Genomic DNA, 26,850 nt, shown 5'->3' with positions numbered 1-26,850 from the left:
TTACAGCTGTATCTTAAAATTTATTTACATAATTTTATACATAATCTAGCCACAAAACTTGTATATCGTATTTAATGTTGCCTACCAATATTATGGTATCTAAAACGATTATAGGAAGATTGTTCGTTAGAGGAAAAAGAGAAAATATTTTTTTTCCTTTCACATTCAGATCATGTAGGGGGTGTGGATTTATTTTAAAACAAATATACTTTGCTAGTCTCCACTAACACCCTATCTTGGTGTTAGTGCACATTCTTTTTCTTTTCTGCACATTCAGCCTTGGCAATCTCATTACCTTCCCATGGGTTCAGTTATCATCTCTAGGTAGATAACTCCCACCTCTAGTGTCTCTCCAAAATTCTAATTCACTTTAACAATTACTTTTGGGTATCAATCAACTAGGCTTCACATAGCACCTAAACTCAGCTTTTCAAAAATAAAACTCATTATTTTCCTAAACTCATCCTTTCAGTTGCCCTATTTCTGTTAAAACTCATATAGTTCTTCAAGTCACTCAGGTTTACAACCTTGCAGTCGAATCCAATTCTTCCTTTTCCCTCATCTTGGAAATCCAATTAGCTACCACTGTTGTCAGTTCTACTTCTATAACATCTCTCCCCTTCTCTGCCTTCACATGGCTGCCACCCTAAATTCAGTATTTTTTTTTTCTAAAAAAGGAGTTCTTAACCTTTTTTGTGTCATGGAACCCCATGTGGTGAAGTTTATCAGCCATTGAGCAGAATAAAATTATTATAGAGTATATAAAATACTTAAGTAATCAATTATGTTTAAAACAATTATCAATACTTTAAAAAACAAATTCATAAACCTCAAGTTAAGATCTCTTGCCCTAGAATATAGTCAACATAATATTCTCCTTGCTCAAGAACCTTTATTGATTCTTTGTTTTATCTAGAGTAAGTAGGAATTCCTCAGTTTGTCTTTTAAAACTCTTTGTATTCTGGGAGCAGCTGGGTAGCTCAGTGGATTGAGAGCCAGTCCTAGAGACGGGAGGTCCTAGGTTCAAATTTGGCCTCAGCCACTTCCCAGCTGTGTGACCCTGGGCAAGTCACTTGACCCCCATTGCCTAGCCCTTACCACTCTTCTGCCTTGGAGCCAATACACAGTATTGACTCCAAGACGGAAGGTAAGGGTTTTAAAAAAAAACTCTTTGTATTCTGCTAGCTTCCTCTCCGGGCTTATTTCAGATTACTCCCTTCATATACTTCTCAGACAAATTGGTCCTATTTGTGGGGATCAAGGAATATCTTCTCCCACCACCAGGTCTCTAAACCTCATCCTTGCTTTTTGGCTTCATTCAAGGCTCAGCTTTCCTGATTATTTTAGTTACTAGTGCTTTCTCTGTCCTCAGAGTATTATCAATACACACAAACAGTTGTATTTTCAGTTTTTTTTTAATGAGACATCTTTGTATACCATGTCTTTTTGTGTAATATATATGGATATGGCTGCTGAAATAGGTAACAATTAGACAAGAGATTTGAATTGGAAGAAACCCAGGCTGGTTGCTCACGACTTTTCTGCCTTTTGAAGGCCTAGCTATTGTATTAATCTCTTGCAGGTAGGACCAGTAATGAGTCCTAACATTCCCCCCACTTTCCTTTTGCTCCTTAAGCCAACATAAAATTTATCTAGACCTTTGAAGTTTTTGACTACCAATAGCTACAAAGACCTCAATAAAGGGAAGGGGGACCAAACTTATTTTGATAGCCTTGGGGAGGAACAATTTGAGCAGGCTGTTTTTGAGGGGAACTGAAAATCATTTCACAGAAAATACTCAAATTCAATATTAATTTTCTACAAGTTAATACAAGATCATAGGAAATATAGGTTAAATACTTAAAGGGAACTCATCATTTACTCTAACCCTCCATTCTGTATTTGAGGAAGATTTTCCCTAAGTAAATGAAGAGCCTTGTTACAGAGTAAGGAAGATTTGTATTCAAAAAGTTTGACTATATATCTAATATAGATCTTTATGTATCTTTTCATTATAAAAATTCAACTTTACAGTAAAGAATACTGAAAGAAATCAGCATTCCAATTCTGATTTTAAAATTATGGAGGATTTCATAATGTGCAGGTATCAGGAGAGACTAGTAGTGAAGATACTGAAAGAGCAAAGAAGTTCCCAGAGTTCCTGCAAAAAATAATAGATGAAGGTCCTTACTTGCCAGAGCAGATCTTTAATGTAGACAGAATTGGCTTATTTGGTAAAAGAATGCCATCTTGAACCTCTATATGGTGTCTTTTCATAAAATCCAAGATTTAAATTTTGTTTGGGATAGATCTTCAGAGAAGAATCTTGCTAACTGACTGAATCCAGAGAATGAACTGTTTGCAGAAAGATATCTAAACCTTTTCACTACAGGAAGATCCAGAATGAACCTTGGGGTGCGGTTGATTGAACTTTTTTTTTTTAATGTACACTCTTATGCCAAAGGGGACTGCCCCCTAATTGGCTTTTGTCAATGCACCCAGCAAAACATTGGTTTGCTGTCTTTCTCTCTCCTCTATTTCCCCTAATCTACAACTATTGTGGTTTTCCTCTTAGAGGGTAAAATTTTGTATACACTTGCAGTTAGAATTTTTTGGGGTGCAGGATGCTTATGTTTAGTGATCAATTGGGGAGACTAGTCCCCCAATCATCATCAGGGGGGATTGTGAATTTTAAAATCTCCATCTTGCTTGGTCTAGCACCCAGGATTGTGCACACCCACACTACACGGGCATGTATAGTCAATGATAAATCAGAAATAACTGACTGCCCACCTGGGCTGTCCTAAGCCAAGCTTGAGCCACCATTGGCACTTGTGAGGCACAGGAAGTGAGGTAGGGAACAGCCTCGGGAATTCACGCACTTCCTGTGGACAGGGCTAGGTGGCAGTTGGTGCTAGGAGCTCGAGCATAGAGGAGGTGGGCAGACAGCTTTCCTTCAGATCGGTCACGTGAGTCAAGGACTGATTCTCTGGATGGAAGGAAAAACTAAGCCACAGCATAAAGCTTCAAAAAAAGTTATTCTTCAGCTTGGAGGGAATGTATTTGACATTTGCTAATTAAAACCTGTTCTTGTATACCATTCAGAAAATCTTAGAGCCTTTAAAGGAACTGCCAGGTAATACTACTTATACATTATTTTGCTAACCCTAAGGCAAAAACATTACCATGTTATTACAACCTTTGGATCTGGAAGTGATTGTGAACTTTTAAGACATATTATTTATTCAAGACATTTGCCTAAGCAATTCCAACTTTGAATACAGATAAAGAGTTGATGTTGAGAAATTTCTGGAAGTCCTATAATATTTACCATACAATCCAGAATATTGCTAAGACATGAAAAACTAATATATATAAATAAAATTTTGGAAAAAGTATGCCTTCAGTTCATTCCCATTTTTTGTGGATTTAACAAAGATGAAATGTTCAAGAATTGGAGCTAGAAGTAGATGAGAAACATGTTGAACAGTTGATAGTCTCATGGAAAATTATCCATTTAGGACCTACCTTCAAAGATTACAAAAGAAAGGTCAATTTAATTTTTTTTTTATTTTGAAAAGATGAATCCAAATCCTTTTAAGATTAAGTTCAAAGGCTAGTAATAAAGGTTAGGTACTATAGATGGGGAAATGGCAACATACATCAGATCTATGTTAGTTTTATCTGCGGAACTATATATATTTTGACAATAACTTTACTTTTCATTTCATAATTCTGTTTATCATCATGGTATAATATTTAACATATGCATGTTAGTATATTTTATGACTTGCACAAAGATATTTTTTGTTTGTTACATAACCTAAGTGAAATTTGTGGAGAAATTCACATTACATTAAAAAATGCTTTATGTAGAGGTCCACTTAGAGGATTAAGTAATTCACTAATGTAAAGCAGGAACTATATTTTTTGGGGAGTTGGGGCAACATGTTATATCTTCTCTTGAATGGATTGGTATATAGAGAATGGGTTGTTGTATGGTTTATTGTGTTGGGGTTTTTTGTGTCCCTCTCTCCTATCCACTTCACCTTGTAGGCTTTATTCTTTCTCTGGCTTTCTCTGGCTTCCTGGATTTCTCCCTACTCCAGCAAAATCTCTTAAGCTGTTGAATTGCTTTGGATTTGTCTTTTGTCTCAGTCTTTTCATTCATTTTCTGTTCTTCCAGATGAGACCTGAAGGACTCTGGTTAATATTTGTATGATATGAAGTCTAACATAAAAATTATCTTAATTCTTTAGGCTGGATATAGTAGATAGCTGGCTACCCTTTTTAGTCCTTCTGCTTTAGTTAGGTTAACTTAGGAGATCATTTAACTGTTTTCTTTGATTAGACACTATTTTCACAAATTTTATAGTATTCTAGTTAACTGTGTGCATGTTGGCACTATAATACCAGTAATGATTTATTAATAATATAGTGCTCATCATTCTAGTGATATTGAATAATGTAATCTTGGTAGCAATGTGCCTTTAGAGCCTAATGTTTCTTTCATATTATTATGCTAGAAAGAATATATAGTATATCTGAAAAGTCTTAGTACAAGTTTTAAGCTCCAAGGTATTAAAATTTGAAACTTCATTTTGACTTTTGGGTCACCTTATATAATGATAGGAATTTAGTTGTCAGTATTATTTTCCTAGATAACTTCAAATGTTTTCCCTCATAGGGATTTGTTGAATGTAGATTAATTCACTTACTGTGGTTTGGTTTTTGTTTTATTTGGTCTGACACCTTGTGTCTTCTATTCCTTAAATCATGTCTCTTCTAAAAGAACCTCCACTTCATCTGGATTGCTTAATTACTGTTGCTTTGTGCAGATATACTCAGTTATTGTGGGGAAAAGAGGTGAAATAAGATGATAATATCTCATTTATTGAGGATGACCTAAGTAAAATTTCTTTCAGATTCCTTGAAAACTATCAGCTAAAGAAGTATAAAATTTCTTGAAATTTTGAAGAAAATTAAATTGTATTGCTCTATTTTTGTTCCCTTTGTAACAAATGAAATTCTCTGGAGGCTATTTCTTTTTCATTTAAAAATGCTAATTTATTAATAGGCTGCTCAAGATTTCTAACCAGCCATTGGATTCCTCTTCATCCAGAACAGATGCCAAGAGAACTGGGCAGGAGAATTGAACCAAAGAGCCCAAGCAATAAGCGCCTAGACTGTGAGGAGAGGTATAAGCATGAGTAGCTAGATAAGAGAGCTGGGCCAGAATAGAAGACTTCCTGTCATGCAAACCAGTAGATATCCCTTCTGATGTCATCATCTAGTCCAGGGGTTCTCAACCTCTCAATTTGTAGCAATGAGAATATATAATGCATATCAGGTATTTACATTCTGAATTACAACTGTAGCAAAATTACAGTTTTGAAGTAGCCACCAAAATAATTTTTTGGTTTGGGGTCACTGCAACATGAGGAACTGTATTGCGGGATCACGGCATTAGAAAGGTTGAGAACCACTGATCTAGTCCTTCCCCTTGACATCTCTGATTGGAAAACAGGCATGGAGGAAGTGGCCTCAGAGCCCTCTACTCCTGATCACCAAAAGAGGCAGGTATCTGGAGAAGGCCAACACACCTTTTCCTTCTCTCCTTGTTGCTGGATTACCTGGTGGCTAGAGCTTACTGACTATTACCCTGAGAGTTTTTGTTTACAAATAAATAAGAAGCAGGTCTCCAAACTGACTGCAACAAAAGTCAGCCCAGTGATATTTCTTTAATCCTATTATCCTTAAAAAAGACAAGATCTAGACAAAAGAAGGGAGGGCCCAAACCTTTTCATAGTATAGGGGAAAGATTGTTAGCTTTAAAATCAAATTGTTTTTGTGGACCAAAGCCGGAACAAAGGGAGAAACCAATTCAGTATCACAATTCAGTATCAATTTTCCACATTTTTACACATAGGAAGTCATGCTTTATTTTGGAATATTAAAACATAACTTGGCATATTCACAAATATCATATTTGGCATATGATTTTTATTTGGATGATTGCAAATAGTGTTGAACTTTAAGGAGTTCTTTTTTCCATCTCTTTGTACTCATTTGAAGAAGCAGCAACAATTTGACCAAAGGAAACCATGAACATTATAGTCGACACACTTGTCTTATTGAATTGTGATTTCTTTCTATACAGTGATTGCTCTTAACATTTTTTCTCTTTAAACTACAAATATATCTTCCCCACCTATCTCCCAAAGTCACCATCCTTTCAGTTCATTGAGAAGACTGAAGTCATCTGACAATTACATTCTTTATAACTTAGTGGCATCATTATCCATTCTCTCTTCCCTTCAGTCTCAGAAGTGTAAAAATAATTAGTTTTTCCTGTTCTTTCATCTTCCGCTTGTTCTAGGGCCTTGAACTTTTCCTTTTGAAATATCTATTTTGAGTCCCTCCTTTGCCTCATTCTCATCTCTATAAGTAAGTTTAGTTTTTATCAAGCTTAAAGAAGCTTTCTGCCCCATTCATTTACTTTTTCTATCACTCCCTTGTGACAAAATATTTTGGAGAGGGAAATGTGTTAATCTTCACATTTCTATACCAACTTCTTTCTTCAATCTGACTTCTGAATCCTCTACTAAAACTGCTTTCTCAGAGGTCATCAGAGATTTGTGGATTGCCAGATCTGATGACCATTTCTCAGCTGTTTAATTGGTTTTCTAAAATGGTTGAACTAATTCACAGTTTCATTGTCACTCTTATTAGTGAGCCTGTTTTCCACAAAGGCCTTACATATTTGCCAAAATAATGGGTATGAGGTAGCACCTCAGAGTCATTTTACTGAAATTTCTCTTAGTAGCAGTGAGTATTTTTTTTTTCAAATGAAGAACTGGAATTTCAGAAGCCAGAAGTCACAGATCGTAGAATAACAGATTTTAGGAATGGAATAGATTTTAGGGGCCAGTGAGTTTGACTGTCTCACAAACCTTAGGCAGGAGGTGAAAATATCAAAAGGAAGAAGTGACCAAAGCTATAGAAGACCCTAGAAAAGTGCTGCTCCTCTGTTCAGTGGCCCCTGCTATACGGTGACACCCTCAGTGAGGCAGGATTAGGAAGGGAGCCTAGCATGAAAAAGAACCCAAAACACTACTTAATAAACTCCTGCTGTGGTGTACCTACCTGGCCCAAGAATGGTAACAATACAAGGAAGTGTTTGTTCCTAGAGAAGTTTATGAACTAGGAAACTTAATTGAAAAATGTTTACGAACATTACTCCCCCCTCACAAGAGCATATTGTGTACCTAGGATGACCTACATGCAAGGTCTCAGTCTCCTTTCTCAGAAAATCTCTCTCTACCCATAGGAGGATTCCTCAGTAGCACTCCCTCTCATCACCAAAACAAGACCTCCCCCCTTTTACTCCCTTTTCAGTCCTTCCTCCCACCATCCTTCAGGGTCTCTTCCTCAGAGATTACAGGAGTCACCTTCCCCTGCTAGGCCTCAACCAGAGCATACTACTTTATTGTCCTTATTCCTTAAACCCCTTCCATGCACCATTTCATTTTATGATTTAGTCCCACAAAAAAATATTGTTTTGATACAAGTGTTTACTTCTGTTCAAAAATGCCCTAGGTTTGCCTCTTAGACATGACCTCCACTTTACTTCTGCCTTCACTACTGTAACCTTGTGTATATTTATTTTATGCATTTAAAATTTTTTTATTTTTAAATATTTTTCCATGTTTACATGATTCATTTTCTTTCCCTCCCCCTTCCCAGAGCTGACAAGCAGTTCCACTGGGTTGTAGAAATGTTATCACTTGATTCCTGTTTCCATATTATTCTTTTTTTCCCATAAGTCCTTCAGGAGTGTCTTGGCTTGTTGCATTGCTAGTAGTAGCAAAGTCCATTACATTAGATTGTTTCACAATGTTTTACTTTCTGTATACGATATTCTTCTGGTTCTGCTTATTTCACTCTGCATCAGTTCATTGAGGTTCTCCCAGTTCATATAGAATTCCTCCAGATCATCATTCCTTAACAGCACAATAGTATTCCATCACCATCATATACCACAATTTGTTCAGCTATTCCCCAACTGGGGTATAACCCTTTATTTTCCCTTTTTTTGCTACCACAAAGAATGCAGCTATGAATGTTTTTGTCTTATCTCTTTGGGGCACAAACCTAGTAGTGGTATTGCTGGATCAAAGGGTATGCATTCTTTTAAAGCCTTTTATCATAACTCCAGATTGCTTTCCAGAATGGCTGAACTAATTCACAACTCCACCAGCAATACATTAGTGTCCCAATTTTGCCAATCTGCTATCTGTGAAGTGGTAACTCAGTATTGTTTTAATTTGCATTTCTCTAATTATGAGAGACTTAGAACACTTTAATGTGCTTATTGATAGTTTTGATTTCTTTTTCTGAAAACTGCCTATTCATGTCCATTGACCATTTGTTAGTTGGGAAAAGGCTTGATTTTTTTTTTGTCCAATTGATTCAGCTCTTTATAAATTTGAGAAATTAGACCTTTGTCAGAACCTTGTGTATATTTAGAAAGAAGTCTTTTTTCTTAGCTCTGCTGTCAATTCTGTTGTTGTTGCTGTCCTTAGTTGTTCGGCCCCTGCATTCATTCATTCCATCATTTCTTATGTCTGGGATGATTGAGAACCAAATATTCTGGCCTAGCATGGATAAACAGCAAGTCTGACTATATGGGGACACTAAAGACTAGAGACCAGCCCTGTCTGCTCCATCCCCAGCCACTAGCTCTTGATCACCTCAGCTGCTCCAGACAGTAGAGGGTTTTTCCATGGCCTAAATGTAAATCTGTTTGTTGTTGTTGTTTTTAAAGAATATTTTCTTTTTAAAGAATATTTTGCATAGTTCTGTTTTCTGTTTCTCTCTTCTCTCTTAAGGCCCCCCTTTGGTTCTGAGTTGAATCATAAATCAATTCTGTCATTATTTCAGGAAAGAATATGTTGACTTACTTTCCATTGGATAGACTATACCTTCCCTGGCCATCACTCTATGTTATCTTTATTAGACGATAAGTTCCTTGAGACCAAACATTGGATTAGCCTTTATAAATTGTATCTTAACTAGAGGTTAACAGTGTTTGGCAAATAGGAGGTTTATACTAATTGCTTTTTCATCCATTCATGATGAATATTTATCAAGAAAACAACTGTGAAAGACTTAACTCTGAACAATTTAGTGACAGGTAATGACTTCAGGAGATTGATGCTAAGACATTATTTTTGTTCCTTTTGGTAGAAGGGTCCAGAACTAGGTTTTCAGACCTAGTCCTTAGGTTGGTTTATTTTGCTTCACCATACTTAGCTCTTCTTTAGCAGGAAGGGGAAAGAAAGTTGGTAGATAGTAATAAGGAAACAGAAAAGAAGAATGTTATTAAAACCTTAAAAATACATAAGAGAGGAGAAGCAAATTCAGGAGACACTAGACGAGTCAGGCAATTTTGTGGCTACTGTGTTAAATGTACTCATAATATGCTGTTAGAAAATCATCTACACAACTAAAGCTCAGTTTCACATAAAGCTCATTTCTATTATTTACACGTTGAAATGTTCATTTTCTTATAAAGATTTTAAAAATAAAATACATTTTCATTAGAATGAATGTAAGTTCATTGCAAGTAAAGAGTTTTTTACATGTTGTATTTGTATCTACCTTTTAGGTACTTTTATATACATATCTTTACATATGCTTTTAAATACAACTATTTATTAATAGTTGTTGATGGATTATTCTGTGGAGCCAGTTTGCAAATGAGACTGGTGAATTTTTCAGCTTCCAAAAAAAGAAAGGGAGGGAGGAAGGAAAGGGTAGCATGTTGCTAAAAATGATTGGATATTAATTTGTTTGATAAATTATGATGTTTAAGGATTTTCTGGACAGGTTCAGAGCAGAGATATTAGGAGCTAGGATATTTACATAGCTCTTCCTTCTACCCCATCCATTCCTTTTTCTTGTTAAGTATACATGAGTAAAAGAACTTGGCCAACAAGAGTGAGTGTGAAAGAGGGATTCTACTTCTCTTCCAACCAAGTGGTACTGTGCAGTGCTATACACCTTTTATTCAGATAATGATTTTAGAACTGTATGAAATCTTTCAAATTATTATGGTAAAAAGATACAAACTGATAATAGGAAAAATGAATCACATTTTCAGGTAAGGTTATACCCAAAATGCTAACTGCTAAGATATTATTAGACAGCAAATAGATCTAGTTTCTAGTTATAAATCCTTTTTATTTTAGAAATATGTAGTTGTATATCTTTTCAACGTGGAAATGTAATAGAGGGTTAAAATACTTTTATTTTTATAATTGTATATTTTTTGTGCTAAGAATAGCACATTCTTAGATAATTTAAATGATCAGTTCACATGTTTAGCTTTGATCTAAAATAATTTTTCACTGCAGAGATTATACATGTACTATAAAAGTTTTTAGATATATCTTATCCTTTCAATACAGGCAATTCAAGGACCTGTGGAATATGAGTGATGACAAACCCTTTCTATGCACTGCCCCTGGATGTGGCCAGGTAATGTAATCTCTTTGTCTATTTGTGTATGTGCAGGGCATTGGGGGTGGAGTATAAATATCCAAGAATAGTAGTACTACCCTTAGAAAATTTCTGAGAAAAAGTTATAATTTTCATTTAATAGTAGAATATTCCAGTTTGTGGTGAACATAGTCTAAATGAGTTTACCATCCATGGAAGAAAATATTCCAAGTATTATAATGTATATATTGATTAAAGCTACTATGGCAGAATGATTAGAAGATATGGACAAGGGAGAATAGGAGGTGCCCACACCTGTAAAATTATTTCACTGTAGTATATCATGATGTGGGGGTAACAAAATACAGTATAATTTTTAAATGTATCAGAAGATGAAATACAGATTAAAAATACTTGCAGAAAAATGCTGGTTTGTTTTGTACTATTGTAGAATTAGTTGGCAACCAACTATATTATCTTTGACATACTTGTATTCTCAAGTCTTTTATGTTATAAAACAAAAAGAAATATTTGGTTGAAAAGTTTCAGAAATTAATTTTTTTATTTTTTTCATATGTAACATTTAAACTGTTAATCTAATTGCTATTGCATTCATAATGTAAATGTTATAGAAACATTGAGTCAGAATAAATATCCAATACTTATGTGTGATGTCTATGTATGCATAGCTAAGTACATATCTCTACATTTGTGTATATGCATATCTATACATATATACATTTACACAGTTACATGTTTTGTAACCTTAGGAAGCACTTTTATGCTTTAATCCATGGCTAGTCAATAATTATTTTAACCTGCCTTTCTTTTCAAAAGAGAATTTCATGGTATGGTAAGCAGAAATTAAATAATCACTTATGTTTTCTCTAATAACCAGTTATAAAATTAGGCTTTTCTATCAGTGTTATCTTAAGTAATACAGAGAGGAAATGTTAGGTTTCTCCCTTTTTTCTTTTTAATGAAAACAGAAACATTTTGACTTAGTGGATTAAAATGAGGCCACAGAGTCAGAAATATCAGAGTTCCAATTCCATCTCTGTGTGACCCTGAGTAAATTTTTTGACCTCATAATACTTCAAGCAAATTGGGTCTGTCCTGTTCTATCTCCTCACCTCCACACACTCTTCCCATCCTTGCCCCTAAAAAAAAAAAAAAGCTAGGGCAGAGAAATATAAGAATGAAAAAAATTTCCCCCTAGAAAGTTTTCTTTTTTTTCTCCTATTTCCCTTGAAGTGACTTTTTTTAAAACTGCCAGTAAACAAGCTGTGTTACATATTAGCATTTTGCAATTTAATACACTGCTATATTCTGGGAGAATAGAAGGAAATTTCCTAAATCCTTTGCAATTGTGCAAGTGAAACAGAATTTTTTTAAAAATGTAAATCTTTTACAAAAATAGATTAAATGAAGTATTTATATCATTTTTTATCTATTGGCCTCTTGGTACTCCATGCACTATCAGATTAATGAAGTGTTCCCTGTATTAGTAATGAAGTGCTCCCTGTATTCTTAGTATTGTACAAAAAATAGTTTATGTTAAATTTGCTGAGAAAGGTAGAACCCATACCCTGAAAAGGGCTACTTTACATACATGTTTTAAGTTACTGTTATTAATTCCTGTTCTTCTTCAGTAGAACATAAGCTCTCTGAGGGACAGTTTTGGTTGTTATATATTCCAAGTACCTGGCCAGTGCCTACTCTTAGAAGGTACTTGGTAAATGTTTGTTGAACAGAACTGAGTTTTTGTCAAATCCGTTGCTGTCTTAGTGATAAATTCTTAGGGTTTGGTAACCTGTGAAACAAGGAAAAATGTGAAATGCCTTTACACTTTTGTGTTTATGATATCATAGTGATAAGAAATAGGAGATGATCCCAGTAATCACAGTTTTTGGACAACTGTAAACTTATCTTAGCTGTTAATATACTATAAGATCCTCATCCAAACAAATTATAAGAGCAATGGAATCATGTCTTGTAATTCTCTCATCTATTCCCTCCTTATCTTCTCTGACATTGTTACTACCCTGGTTTAGACCCTCATTACCTCACCCCTGAACTATTGCAGTAGGATGCTGGTTGGTCTCTCTGCCTCAAGTGTCTTTTCCACTCCAAACCATCTTCTACTCAGCTGTCAAATTGAGTTTCTTAAGTCATATCTGACTCTTGTTTTTTCCCTTTTTCCCCTCCCCTACTTTGTCTCTCTTCAATTTGATAAATTCTACTGACTCCTTAGGATCAAATAGAAAATCTTGTGTGGCATTCAAAGACCTTAATAACTTGGCTTCCCTCCTACCTTTCCAATTTTGTTATACTTTATTTGCTTTCACATTATTGTGATCCAGTGACACTGACTAATTTTCTGTCTCCCTTCACATATACTTTTCCTGGCTGGGCATTTTTCCTGGCAGACTATGCCTGGAATTCTCTCCTTTTTTTAAGACTCCAATTTCCCTTGGCTTCCTTGAAGTCCCAGTTAAAATTACACATTTTTACAAGAAACCTTTCCTGATCCCTCTTAGAGCTAATCCCTTCCTACTTTTGATTATGTCTAATTTATCTTGTATATGTTTTGTTTGTACCTAGTTTTCATGTTACCTCCTCTTTTACACTGTGAGCTCCTTGAGACTAGGAATTGTCTTTTTATTCCTAGAACTTAGCACAGTGCTTGGTACATCATAGGTGCTTAATAACTGCTTCTTGAGTTATTGGTTAGACAACCAAAGGAAATTGCTACTAGATGGAAGGATATCTCCTAGGCCTTTCTTAAAGATAAATAAAAGAGTTGGGGAAATTGGTTTTTTATTATGCATTCAAAGGCAGTAAGAAGCATAATTCCATAGCATGTTTGGTGATCTCATGAATGGCAGTGTGCAGGATAAGTATTTGCCAAAAGACTAGAAGACCACCATGAAATTAATTCTAGCTCATGTGGCTTTAGCAGAAAATGAAAAAATACAAATACTCTTTGAAAAACTTGGCAAGATTTTCCTTAATAAATCAACATATACTTGAATATTCAGTGTCTTTAATACAAAAATATAGATGTGAAGATGTCAAGAGAAGTTAGAAAAATGTGGCCTATTTAAGTTATTCAAACTTAAAATTGCACCAAGACTGAAGGAAACTTCAAAGCAAAAATGAGAATTTATTAGATATGATGAGAATGTAATAGTATGACTGAAAATTAAATGACTCATATGTTAGCAAACAGCAATCAATTAGATCTAGTCATTCTTGAATCACGTATCTGTATACAGTCAAACTATTGTCTTGTTAACACCAAGATCAAAATTAATAAATCTGGAATAATAAAAATGAGAAAAAAGACATAATGTACAATAAAGCAGTTCCCACATAATGTATTTACAGAAATTATCAACGCCAAACATGAGAAATGGGTGGAGGACAGTGTATCAGTACAATTAAAACATTTTTATTCAAAAAATAATAACCAATATAAATTTATTGCCACAACAAGAAGATCAAAAAGAGCCCCCAAACTGCGTTAGTAGGAAACTTGACTTACTTGCCAAACAGAGAGGGATGACAATCAAAGACAATATTTAGAATAGGAAGATTTTTTTTAAATCTTATGAACATAAAGAATCATGGAGGGAACAAATAAGTTTAAAGAAAGTTGGGAAACGGACCCAGTGAATCAAAGTCATTCCTAGGATGTTTAAAAATTAAAATTAAATCTCAATAATAAAAATATTATATTTTAGGAGATTTATTAATGATCATTAGAAGTAAAGGAATAAAAAGGTAAAATAAAAAGAACACATGCCCATGGCCTATCAGCCATTTCAAAATGCACACCTTACCACCACCATCACCATGCTTGCTGTCCTCAAATCAAAGAGCCCCAAGAGGACCGCCCACTCACTAATATCCTCTGTCTACAGGAAGTAAGTAATGACAGGAAGTCAGTGGGCTCCCGGGAAATGTAGAATCTGAATGTGGTTTTTCTAGAGACTTAAGCCTAGGGAAAAAAGGAAAGGGGTTTTCCACCTAAGTGGGTACATGGGAATCTTTAGATTTAATTTTGTAAGTATGATCTTTTGATGATATTCTGGGGAGATTAAAGTGGGACATGTATTAATCCTGCAAGTATTTTGCTCTCATTATTTTTCCTGAAGCTAGGGAGAGAACAGTAATCATAGTAATTCCAATAGTAAGGGATGTTAGTGAGAGAAGTCACATAAAAGGGGGCTGAATGAGTGTTTCCATCCTTCCAGGGGGTCGCTTTGCAATCTCTGGTTTCCACCTGCAACCGTGTCAGACAGAATAGCTTTGATTGCCCCCAGGAGCTTCATTGGCAGTTTGCTTGAAATTAGAAATCTGAATTACTGGAAAGAAATGCTAAGGTCTTATTTTAATGTTATCCTTGGATCTTTATCGTGGGACGTAGAATCAGATTCTTTTACACCTTGTTAAAATAAAAAAATAATTTTAAATTAATTTTATTATATATTTATATTATATATTTACTTATATGTAATATAAACACATAATATTTATATATCATATAATTAATTAACTAGATCCTAGTCCAACCAACCTTGTTTTAAAGTCCATCCTTTAGTTAAAAGTCATAATGAGGATTCAGGGCTTGTGCTTAATAGCCAATGAGAAAACCATTGACAATTTTTCTTTCTTCATGCACATTCAGTGTCACTGAAGAAACCCTTGTTGACTGTAATCCCTTTGATAAAATACTGAAGTACATTTGAGTCTTCTTGATGGTATCAATGCTGTCAGGTCTATTTTATTATTCTTTTGTTATATTTTCAACTATCTTTTAGTTTAAAATTTTAAAAAATCTAAATTATATAATTGGGACTGGATATTTTCTCTAATATGTAGTCTTTCTAAGAAAACATTTTTCCGAAGTTTTTGTTTGGAAGACTAGATTGTTTACTGACACTTTCAGTAGTTCTTTACTATTGCTATACTAACAATGAGTCTCATTATTTTCATGTATATATGTAGCATAATTCTAGGTTGCAGATTTGAGTGGCTTCTTTTCACTCTGTGATAAAAGTAAAAAGCTTTTGGCATCAAGGTGTTATGGTGCTCATTATCTGTTGACTTAAATTGTTCTTTGTGAATTAGACCATAAACTTTATTGTGGTTTCTGTGTAACTCTCTTCTTGCTTTAAAAGATATTTATAGCATATTGTATTGAAAGACTATTTCAGGGGATTAGGAATATTAGTTACTCAGAAAACAGATTTATTGTTTATTATATTTTTAACATGGTTGCAAAAATAAATTGAATAAGGCGATCTCTTGTTTCTTTGGGGAGATAGAAATGGGTTGAACATGCAATCTTTGAGTGTTTGCTTTAATAGCTTATAAATGTCAAAGGTCTCTCAAAATTTGCTCATAGCACAAGATCCCATATAAACTCTGGAACCAAGAGGCAATTGGCATAAAAAAAATTAGGCTTGGATTCTACATTTTTATTTTTATTTGGCAGTGGTTGCTAACATCTACAGTGTTCTAAATACTGCCACTAAATTCAAGAGATTGGACAAATAACAATAGTTATTTTATTAAAAAAAATTTTTTTTCCAGCTTCAAATTTCTAAACTAAATTGGCAGTGGAGGCATGTAGGGGAATAAATTTCTTTCTAAAAGTTTCATCCATATCTTAATATTTTGTGAATCTTTTGGTTTTATTAAACTCACAAATTTAATAGTGTTGGTCCACATAGTTGTGTATCTACTAAGCCATGAAAAACAGTACATTTCAGCATAAAGCCACACCGATGATGGATGTCAAATTTTTCTCATTGTGGCAGGTACTGAGAAATATTTTGATTTATTGATAGTCATCCTGTGTTCCACTTTAAGATTTTGGTAATTGTCTCTTTCATCTCCTTCATATCTGACTACAGTTTCAATTTTCTTTAAAAGTTAGACAAGAATTAATTTTGTTTTAATAATGCCTTGCAAATTATAGTTACTCAGTGTTGAATGAATGACTGTTAAACATGTTGGATTTTCCCATTTTCTTCCTTAATAATTTCTGAAATTCTAATCTGATGAATTTTTATTTGGCAGTGGTCGCTATCATTTAAGTGTAAAGGCTTCTGTTCTTTTGCAAAAGAATATTTTCTTTGAGAAATAATAAGAACAGTTTGACTGAAGTAGAGAGAGCAGTGTGCATTAAATTTTTAGGAAGAAAAGATAAAGCTTAATTGTGAAGTATTTAACAGCCAAACAGGTGTTAGTATTTCATCTTACAGGCAAAAAGGAGCCAGTGGAGCTTCTTGAGCAGGAAAATGATATGGTCAGACCTCTGCTTTAGGAATATCATTTTGACAGCTAAATGTATGAAGTGGAAAAGCCAGTGATGTCGGAATGGAATTCAGGAGCAAGGCTAGAGTGAATCTTATAGATAGATAGATAGATAGATAGATAGATAGATAGATAGATAGATAGATAGATAGATAGATAGATAGATAGATAGATAAAACGCCACAGTTCATCTGCTTAGAGAGAATAATTTAAACCTGTAATAGCTTATGAGGCCATCTTGAGAGACTGTTTAGAAAAAGAAGATGGCCAGGCCCACACAGAGTCCTGAGATACCTTCTTAGGGAATGAGACAGAGCTGTTGATGTGGCAAAGAAAGTATGGTTCGTTAGCTAGGTAAGGGGAAAAACTAACCTCAAGGTGGTCAGACCTTAGGAAACCACTTAAGGCTGATTTTATACCTGGAATGTCATCTTAATTATTTGCCGTGGAATGAGTGATACTTTTCTAGTAAACAGAGTATTTGGGTCGGTAATACAGAATACACTTTTTCTGGCATTTAGCCTAAAAAAAAATTTGGTAACCATAAGATTGCTTAATGAGCATGGAGTCAGAACTAAGGGGGTTGGACAATTTTATATTATATTCAGGGCTGTGAGAGCCTGGAGAATCATGTGACATCTCTGTCCTTTTAAGAGAGAACACCTTTGTAATAATTTGGATACCTTCCAGATACAATGTAGACTTTCTCTGTGACAGATAAAACAAACACATTGATAGCTCAACTATCACCCCATTAAATTGTGAACACTTTGAGAAAAGGGACTGTCTTTTACCTCTTTCTATCCTGAGTCTTTAACATAGCATATTAGTAAGTGCTTAATAAATGTTTATTGCCATTACTGGTTGACTTGGGCTCCATTTAGACCACCATTCTTCTTTTTGCATTTTGTCATGAACTGATTTTAGTTAATCTTTTAAATTGGTAATATTTGGAAGAAATCCTGACCTTTTAAGCAGTTTGGAAAACAACCTAGCATTAAAAAATTTTTTTTCATTCAATTTAGATTGATGCTAAATAACTTCATTTTTTCAGAGGGCTATATTTTCTGTCATTGTCCCTAAATTCAGCAGGAGAGGAGTGCTAGCCTCATATCTACTAATCCCAGAATCTAAGAATTGCAAAAAGCCTTTGACGCTATTAGTTCAAGAATCCTTCTTTGGAGGGGCAGCTGGGTGGTTCAGTGGATTGAGAGCCAGGCCTAAAGATGGGATGTCATCTGGCCTCAGACATTTTCTAGCTATGTGACAACCTCCTTTGCCTAGCCCATACCACACTCATCTGCCTTGAAACCAATACTTATTATTGATTCTAAGATGGAAGGAAAGGGTTTAAAAAAAAAAGAAGAATCCTTTTCTGTTTTAGTGTCAGGTAACCATCTTCTACTTCCCCTTCAGTGGGGAGGATGAGAAGGAAAAAAAGTAAAGTGATGGGGAGATTTTTAATTATATTGACCCTAAATTTACCTTATTACATATGTACGTACCACAGATTATTTTGAATTGAGAATATTCACTCAATATTTTGCTTTAAGTTTGAATTTTCCTATGTAATTTTCTAACTACCATATACCTACACTTTACCTGTGTGTCCCTTGTCTGTCCCATTAGGACAGGTAAGTAGTATTTGGTTCTATTGATTGGTAGAATTATTCTTACCAAACTATTCCAAGAGAGTTTTGAATGCTGTTGTATTGATGGATGTGTGTTTTCCAAGCATTTGACTGTTAAGCAGTCTAGCTCAGCAGTCTTAATATTTTCACTTAATATTTTCATGAAGTGTGCAACAGTGGGTGGGAAAATATGTACTAAGAAGGAGAATTCTAACTAAAATCCCTTGAGGGTAGTAGGGAATTGATTATGATAGCTTCCTTACGGTGAATTCCATAACCAGTGAAGAATTCTGGGGCAGTCATGGAGAAGAGAAACTATACTTCTTTTCCATTGTTCTGCAAGATATTTGTAAATCTGGCATATGAAAAGTAGGCATGATCACTAGATTTGCCAGTAGAATGAATACTTCCAGACCTTTTAATATATTATGACTGTTTCTGGAAACTCCCAATAAACATAGAGGAATTTAGGTGAACTTTTATGTTTAAATTAAAACTTTTTGGGAAAGTTTGGGACATTATATAATGGTCTCAAAATATACAATTGCAATAACTTAAGCAGCCCCAAATTAAGTTAACAAAATAATGTAAGATATAACAACTTTTAAAGGTATATTAAACTAGACTGCCTTATAAAATAATGAGTTATCATTTGGAATATTCAAATAGTGGATAAAGGCTAACTGCCAAGTTGAAAGCTAGAAGAGATTCTTGAATTGGATGAGAAGTTGAACTAGGTTTACCTTAGGTACCTTTCTAGTCTAAGATTTCTATGATCTCAGGTAACAGATAATTAATTTTTGTGTTGTCAACCATTTTGTCAAAGCTCCAGGAACATTAGTGATTAAGAGATATTATTTCTATCTGGCCCATTAACATTTAGCACAGTGCATATATGCTATCATGTAGAGTAATGTTTTTTGAGTTGAATGATTGGATTTGGGTTTTGTTTTGCTTTTTTAAAGAAAAAAATTAATTTGATGGACAACAAAAGATGTTTCAGATTTAAAAAAATTTAAGATTAGGTAGATAGACAAAGGCAGTTGATACATATATAAAATCATTAGATTAAATAAGAATGTAAGAGCCTTTTAAATTCTCAAATTCAATGATTTTAAGAGATACTCCTGTTGAGGAATGGGGAACATTATCAAAATGGAAAGGGAAAGGATAAGTAGATGCATTCATATGAGTATATAAACGATGAGAAATCTAAATCTAGCAAAGCTGTGAATATGTACTCTACATTTCTTTTCACTCATCATAATAATTGCTAAAAGTTGTGTACTGCCTTTTTCATTGCACAAAGAGATGTTGCTTCCATACTTTTGACAACTTAGCAGTGTACTAAAAAATGCTGTCTAGCAGAACTCAATACACTCTGAACTTTTTTTCTTGTAAGGATTTCATAACAGTGTTATTGATAGATTGTGATTCATTCTATATTCCATAGATTTACATTTATGAGTCCAAACTATCGCTTCTTGGCCTTTTGGCTAAGATCAAATGTAGTATGATTCCAAACTTCTAAAATATATTGTCTGTTTAGTCTATTATTTTAGGGTTCTAGAGAACAGTGAAGCTATAGTTCTCTATTCATTAAAGAATTCTAGTTCACAATACATTTTTTGAATCAGTAGTTTTGGTAAAGAGATAAAGTATATGTGATTATTATATTATAGTTCCTAGAGAAATTATTGCTCCACATTGAAAGGTACTCTAGTGCAGAGGTATTACATTCAAGACTCGCAAAACTTTAGTAAACCAGATTAAGATGTAATTGGGAAATGTTTAACACAATACAATACGACATAAATAATATCATTTTGTAGCTTGGAATTTTCTTAAGTCACTATCCATTTTTATTTGAGTTTGACACTATTGAACTAGTGCAATATGCATCTGAACAGGTATCCTTTTCCTTAGTTTAATTTTTTTTAAATGATTGCTCTGGAATCCTAATTTTATCATTAAGTGGTAAACATTGCCTGTTTTCAAATACAAAACATGTACACTTACTAAATGTTTCTGTGGAGCAAGTTGATATGTCAAAGATAGACATAAAGATTTATATTTGTATTCTCTAAGTGAGTATATAAACAATTTACATTAGCACATTTAGCATCTGACACTTATCAAGTAGCATAGAAAAATACATGCCCAGTATTAGGGGGATTTTTATTTTTACAAATATAATGAAGTGAATTTTAAAATACCCTCCCTTTCCATTTTTAAGCAACATTTGTTATAGTGTGTTCAAAAGAATTTTATTTAAATAATTTAGTTTTTTAACTGTAATAAAAGTTAAGACTGGTTAAATTATTGGTAGTTAAAACACTAAGTGGTGTGTGTGTGTGTGTGTGTGTGTGTGTGTGTGTGTGTGTGTGTGTGTGTGTGTGTGTCCACTCATTTCCATGGTCTTCTATATAATTATAAATCAGAGTTATCCCTTCTTAGGCAAGTTCTTTAATGCAGAGCTTATTTTTATGTGTGTGTCCCATTATGTTTATACATTTTTATGTGATAACGGAAAGAATATAAATTATTTCAGTCTAGGACTAATATTTTCTGAAGAATTTCTCAAGATTAGTATTTAAGCTAGTTTATTTTCACTTAAGGTGGTAAGTATTTTTAAAAATCTTTAAAAATGAATTACTGTCTTCAAAGGTCAGTTATTTGTCATGTGTTCATTTTCTATTAAATGTAGAATCATAGGATGTTAAGTCATAACATGGAAATTAATGCAAGCCGATAAATTTATATTGCTTACCTATCTTAATATTTTCTTAAATTAGCTCATCAAAAATGGATTTTGCAGAATAAGGATACATTTTTGTAGTGTTTATTCTTAGATTTAGGGTACCTCTTTCTGATCACTTGGTATCTACTGTGTTATCTATACTAACAAAGATAGTATCCTTTGTAGTTAACAGATAAACTGCTACTTCAATGTTAATGGTGGTTTTACATGTTGTGGAAATGAATTTCCATATCATATTATTTATTTTGATCAAATTGAAAATCTTAACTGTATTTTAAAACTTTTTGCCACAGCGTTTTACCAACGAGGATCATTTGGCTGTCCATAAACATAAACATGAGATGACACTGAAATTTGGTCCAGCTCGTAATGACAGTGTCATTGTGGCTGGTTAGTATATGCTTTTATTAATAGCTTATATACATCGTTCTCCTGGAATGTGCACAATTTTTGTGTATTTTCTGTACATATATGTGATATACTTTACTCTGGTGAAAAATGCCAATGATTTCATTTGCAATAAATGTTTGCAACATGTATTTTACCCATTACATATCCATTTCCACTTCTGACCATTCATTCACTTTTTTATGTGCTTTTAAATGTAGATTTCTTTTTTGGTATTGTTGGAATTAGTGGGAACTTTGGGTTGAGCATGCATAAAAAGCACAAACATTACTAAAATAATTGAATTTCTATGGTGTTAAGTAAATGTTACTTCCAACTTTCTTAAACCTCATTTACTAAGTATTTTAGAAATAACTTATAAGGACTAAACATGTGTCTGCTATTAAGGAAGAGCAATTAGCAAATTCATGAGTTTGGATTCTGTTTATGTTTAAGGTTAATTTTATATATGGAGTAAGATGCTCCACCTAGATTTTTAAACCATTCATTAGCCCAAATAAAAGAAAATAACCTGGAATTTGGCTCTGTTTAAATTTCATTATTCATTCAGGCAGTGTCATTAAAATTAGTCAACACTTTATTAAAACATTAACTTTTCACAATAAGTGAAAATAGAGACAAATGAATTTGCTGATTGTTTCCCCTTGACACTAGGTAGAGAATTTTTTTCATATTTTTATATGCAAATACATCTTTGTATCTTTATTGCAGTTCCTATTGTGGAACTGCTAACTGTTGTGGAAAAAAATAATCATGGAAGTTTTTATTTCAGAATTTTACATAAATTATAAAATATTCTTTACGTTGTTTTATAAAATTAACAAAACTGCATTCAGATTTAAAAAATAATTCTGAATTATTCATTTACTTATGAAAATGTGTATTCATTTACTCAGAGCCTTAAATGCCTCACTTGCTTTGAACCAAGTTCAGAAACAACATATGTCAGTGGCTAGGCTTTGCACTGCCTTCAGTCATGAAGAAGAAAAAAGAAAAAAAATCACATATAGTTTAAATAGTTCTTCTTTTTGTAAACTCCCAAGGGAAACTATTTCCAAAAATGGTTTTTGTACCTTAAAGATACTACTTGAAAATGAATATATTGTTCAAGAGAGTTTTGAAATGGTGTCATTTAGAAATTTTTGGATGTGCAATATATTTAGAGTGCCTTTAAATACCTATCAGACCCTCAAGGAAGAACAAAAAAGGAAAAAAGGGACAGAAGTTTCTAGATTATCTTGGATATTGTAAATTTAGCTTTAGGAGTTTGCCTAGAATAGACCTGATTTAACAATCCTAGAATGGCAAAAATTCTAATTCTTTACTCAGATTCACATAATTGCTAAAATGGAATGTTCTTCAGAAGTCATCTCTAATCCAATATGGATCTGAATTATATGAATCCTTTCTACAACATACCTGATAAGTTATCATTGAGGTTTTGCTTGAAGTCCTTCAGGTACAGGCGGCCCATTACCAAAAACAAGTGAACCTTTTTAGATTAAATTTTTAGATATATTCTTATGTCTAATTTAGGCATGAAATTTTATATAAGGATTCATTTTAACAATTGGTGGCCAAAAATTTAATAGCCTTCAGGAATAGAAGAAATAGGCTTCAGAAACCTACTGGTTTTTTGCCTCAGTAGAAGTCTCCAATTGAAAAGCAGGTGGAGGTGATCACTTAGAAGGCATTTTGTTGGGATTTGTTTTTTTTTCAGACTTGTGCTACGTTAGATAGTCACCAGAATTGTTTCCAACTTAGAAATTATTTAATTCTATGAATCGTTTATGATGACCAAATATTTTAAATTTATAATTTGGTTTACCTACTCCAAGAAAAAGAGAAAACATATGAATTATTTAGGGATCCTCCAAGTTATTGAGGTAAGTAGGTGGCACAGTGGAGAGAGTTCTGAACTAAATCAGGAAGACCTAAGTTCAAATCCAGCCTCAAACATTTACTAGCCATGACCTTGAACAAGTCACTTAATCTCTTTCTACTGCAGTTTCCTCTTCTGTAAAATGGGTTTAATAATAGACTCTACTCCCAGCATTGATGTAAGGATCAAATGAATTAAGATATGTAAAACATTTTCTAAATCTTAAAATACCATGTGAGTACTATTTTATTCTTAATAATACCTTACCTTAACAGCCTTCTTTAAGAGCTGCTTTTTAAAAAGGCGAATGTATACATTTGAACAGTTAGATTGGCTTTAAGTGTTAAATAGACCCTTTTTGACCAATAATCTTAAATTGTTGGAATAATACTAACTTAATTTGCCCTTTTTTAGAGCAGTTGATGAAAACTAAGGAGAAGAAACATTTTTAAAACCATAAATCCTCTTCTCATAGGACAACCTCATACTTTCATAAAATGAAACTTTTAATTTGTATTTAAATTTGTAATTCATGGAATATGCTATATCTAAACATCAAATAAAAGCATCTACATATGCACATATGAAATAATTTAGATTATGTAATATGTATAGTTTTTACTGTTCATCAATATTTAGCATATTTATGGTTGCACGTAGATTAACATTTGAGTTCTTAGCCTTAATGGTTTATTTTGTTTTATGTCTTTTTCACTTATGACTGTGTAAGTAAATGTATTAATAAAAATTGATTAAGCTAATCCTTTTTTTTTTTTAAACCCTTACCTTCCGTCTTGGAGTCAATACTGTGTATTGGCTCCAAGGCAGAAGAGTGGTAAGGGCTAGGCAATTGGGGTCAAGTGACTTGCCCAGGGTCACACAGCTGGGAAGTGGCTGAGGCTAGATTTGAACCTAGGACTGCCCATCTCTAGGCCTGGTTCTCATAAGCTAATCCTTTTTAAATGAAAAACGCATAAGTTTTTTCCTCTTAATATTCCTTAAAGAGTCCCTGAAAAGAACAGTTGAATAAACAAATCATTAAGTTGAAAAAAAGATATGAGATGAAATTCATATAATTACATTGGAGATTAACTATATAACTTTCTTAGGAGTATGTTACAGTAATATTTTATAAATAAGGTAGTAATCATAAAATAGTAAGGTAATGAAATCCTTTTAAAAACTTTAAATGATTAAGTGTCTGGGATCCAGGATTCCTGTTTTATATCAAATTACATATACAATAAGTCACAACATACTAAAGATATATCGTATTTCTACTAGTGTGTGTCTATATAACTACAGGCATTATAAAAAACTTGTATATATATTAAAAATATACAAGTATTTTCTGTAATTGTAGGTCAAAACCAAATAGTAGGAAATTTGTGAATTATCTGTCCACTCCTTTGAATTTCATTGATATGCTTGAAGTTTTTAAATCCTGTTTTTCACATCAGGAAAACAGCCTCAGAAAATATTTTGATCAGCTGTGCCTGGTTCTCTTGGCTCAAGGGACTTGCAAGATACATTAAAAGTTATACACAATTTGATGTGATGAAAGCCTTATTAAAGCAAAAATTATATGAATTAATAGACATTGGAAATGAAAGGCAAAGCAGTTATAATGCATAAATCTACTATTTGTTAGTAGTTGGCATTTTTACTTTGGCAATATTATAGGTATACCTATAACTGCATATAGTATATACATGCAAATCCAAATAATGATATATACTATACTAAAGTTAGGAAGCACTCAAGAATATTACTATTACTTGTGATATACATGGCATGGCAGGTATTTTTTTTTTTGACATAGCACGCTTCGCTTTATACAGACATAGTTAGCATTAAAATTAAGAAATAGTTTCAGAACATGGTAAGTAGGTATTAAAAATTTTTTTTTTACTTTTTCTTTGTGGTATTAACACGTTGCCATTTGGCCTGCCTATTAACTTTATATTGTTGTCCCTCCAAGTTGATTTCAAGATAATTACCAAAAGTATGTGAGAAAGGAAATTTTATAAATATGACCATTTCTTTCATCTTTTAAAGGTTATTTGTTTTCAGCGACTTCTATTTTGTGTTTTCTTACAGAGAAACCTAAAGTGACTGTACTGACATGTTGGATAGATAGTAGGGATGTTTTTGATTTAAAATAACCGATCCCGGAGCACATTGACGTAGCCAGCTATCTCACTGATAAGCAGTAGGAAGACTTCTCTTAAACTTATTTCTATAAAGCTAGAGGAACCTTTTTTGTCTGTTGCAGAAATTTAACTAAATCTTGTTTGCCTTAAAGGAAGAGTTTTTTCCAAAGAAAAGATATGCAACTGACTGAATCAGTTATTTGCTGTTGTTGTATTTATATCCAAATTTTAGAATATCTTTTCTAATACTTAAAATGATTTGTGATTATTTCTTTGATTTATTTTCAGATCAGACACCTACACCAACACGATTCTTGAAGAACTGTGAAGAAGTGGGTTTGTTCAATGAGCTAGCAAGTCCATTTGAAAATGAATTCAAAAAAGCCTCAGAAGATGACATTAAAAAAGTATGTTGGCAATATTTGCAATTTCAAGGCTTCATAGAGATATTGTTGCTATTATTATAGTATCTTGGACTCACGCACTTATTACCTTTATTTTTGTTTTGTACTTAATGACTTTAATAAATATTGCATTTTAGATGCCCCTAGATTTATCCCCTCTTGCAACACCCATCATAAGAAGCAAAATTGAAGAGCCTTCTGCTGTGGAGACATCTCACCAGGATAGTCCTTTACCTCACCCAGAATCCACTACCAGTGATGAAAAGGTTAGAAATTGATAGTTATTGGGGGAATTAATTAGAATTAATTAGTTAACAGTGTAAAGCTGCATAATCTGAAAAAAATACACATTTAAAATTAGTATACACATTATACCATTTTATTAACAGTATAACAAAAAATAGTATAATTAAAAAGAAACCAAGGATTTCAAGAAAAGAAAGATATATGTTCATTGAATAATAATACCGTCTTTACTGTAAACAAAGGAAAACTGAGAAGGAAATAATTTTAGATATCAATTTTAGGATATTAATACCAAACATGAAATTCAAACTTTTGACCAAATTTCTTCCTTTTTTTTTTTTGAACCCTTACATTCTGTCTTAAAAACCAATACTATGCATTGGTTCCAAGGCAGAAGAGCAGGAAGACAGTGGGGATTAAGTGACTTGCCCAGGGTCACATAGCTAAGAAGTATCTGAGGCCAAATTTGAACCTCCCCTCTCTAGGCCTGGCTCTCAATCCACTGAGTGAGCCACCCAGATTTCTTTGATAGATT

The 26,850-nt window shown here is 33.2% G+C and overlaps 1 protein-coding gene and 1 pseudogene across 3 annotated transcripts in view; both read left to right on the top strand.

The window, feature by feature from the left end:
- The window catches only part of ATF2 (activating transcription factor 2), a 100,645-nt gene that overhangs the window by 19,339 nt on the left and 54,456 nt on the right, over positions 1–26,850 (top strand). For all 3 annotated transcript variants that reach the window (XM_007494414.3, XM_056794023.1, XM_056794022.1), the window contains 4 exons: positions 10,473–10,542; positions 21,516–21,612; positions 25,954–26,072; positions 26,207–26,335. In XM_007494414.3, coding sequence (XP_007494476.2) covers positions 10,473–10,542; positions 21,516–21,612; positions 25,954–26,072; positions 26,207–26,335 — 415 coding nt within the window. The remainder of the gene's footprint in view (positions 1–10,472; positions 10,543–21,515; positions 21,613–25,953; positions 26,073–26,206; positions 26,336–26,850) is intronic.
- On the top strand, positions 19,938–20,084 carry LOC130454236 (U2 spliceosomal RNA; annotated as a pseudogene).

The sequence above is a fragment of the Monodelphis domestica genome, chromosome 4, assembly GCF_027887165.1.
Source record: "Monodelphis domestica isolate mMonDom1 chromosome 4, mMonDom1.pri, whole genome shotgun sequence".
Classification (NCBI taxonomy): domain Eukaryota; kingdom Metazoa; phylum Chordata; class Mammalia; order Didelphimorphia; family Didelphidae; genus Monodelphis; species Monodelphis domestica.
Note: the sequence above shows the minus strand (reverse complement) of the source record. Positions and strands in the feature narration are given on the sequence as shown.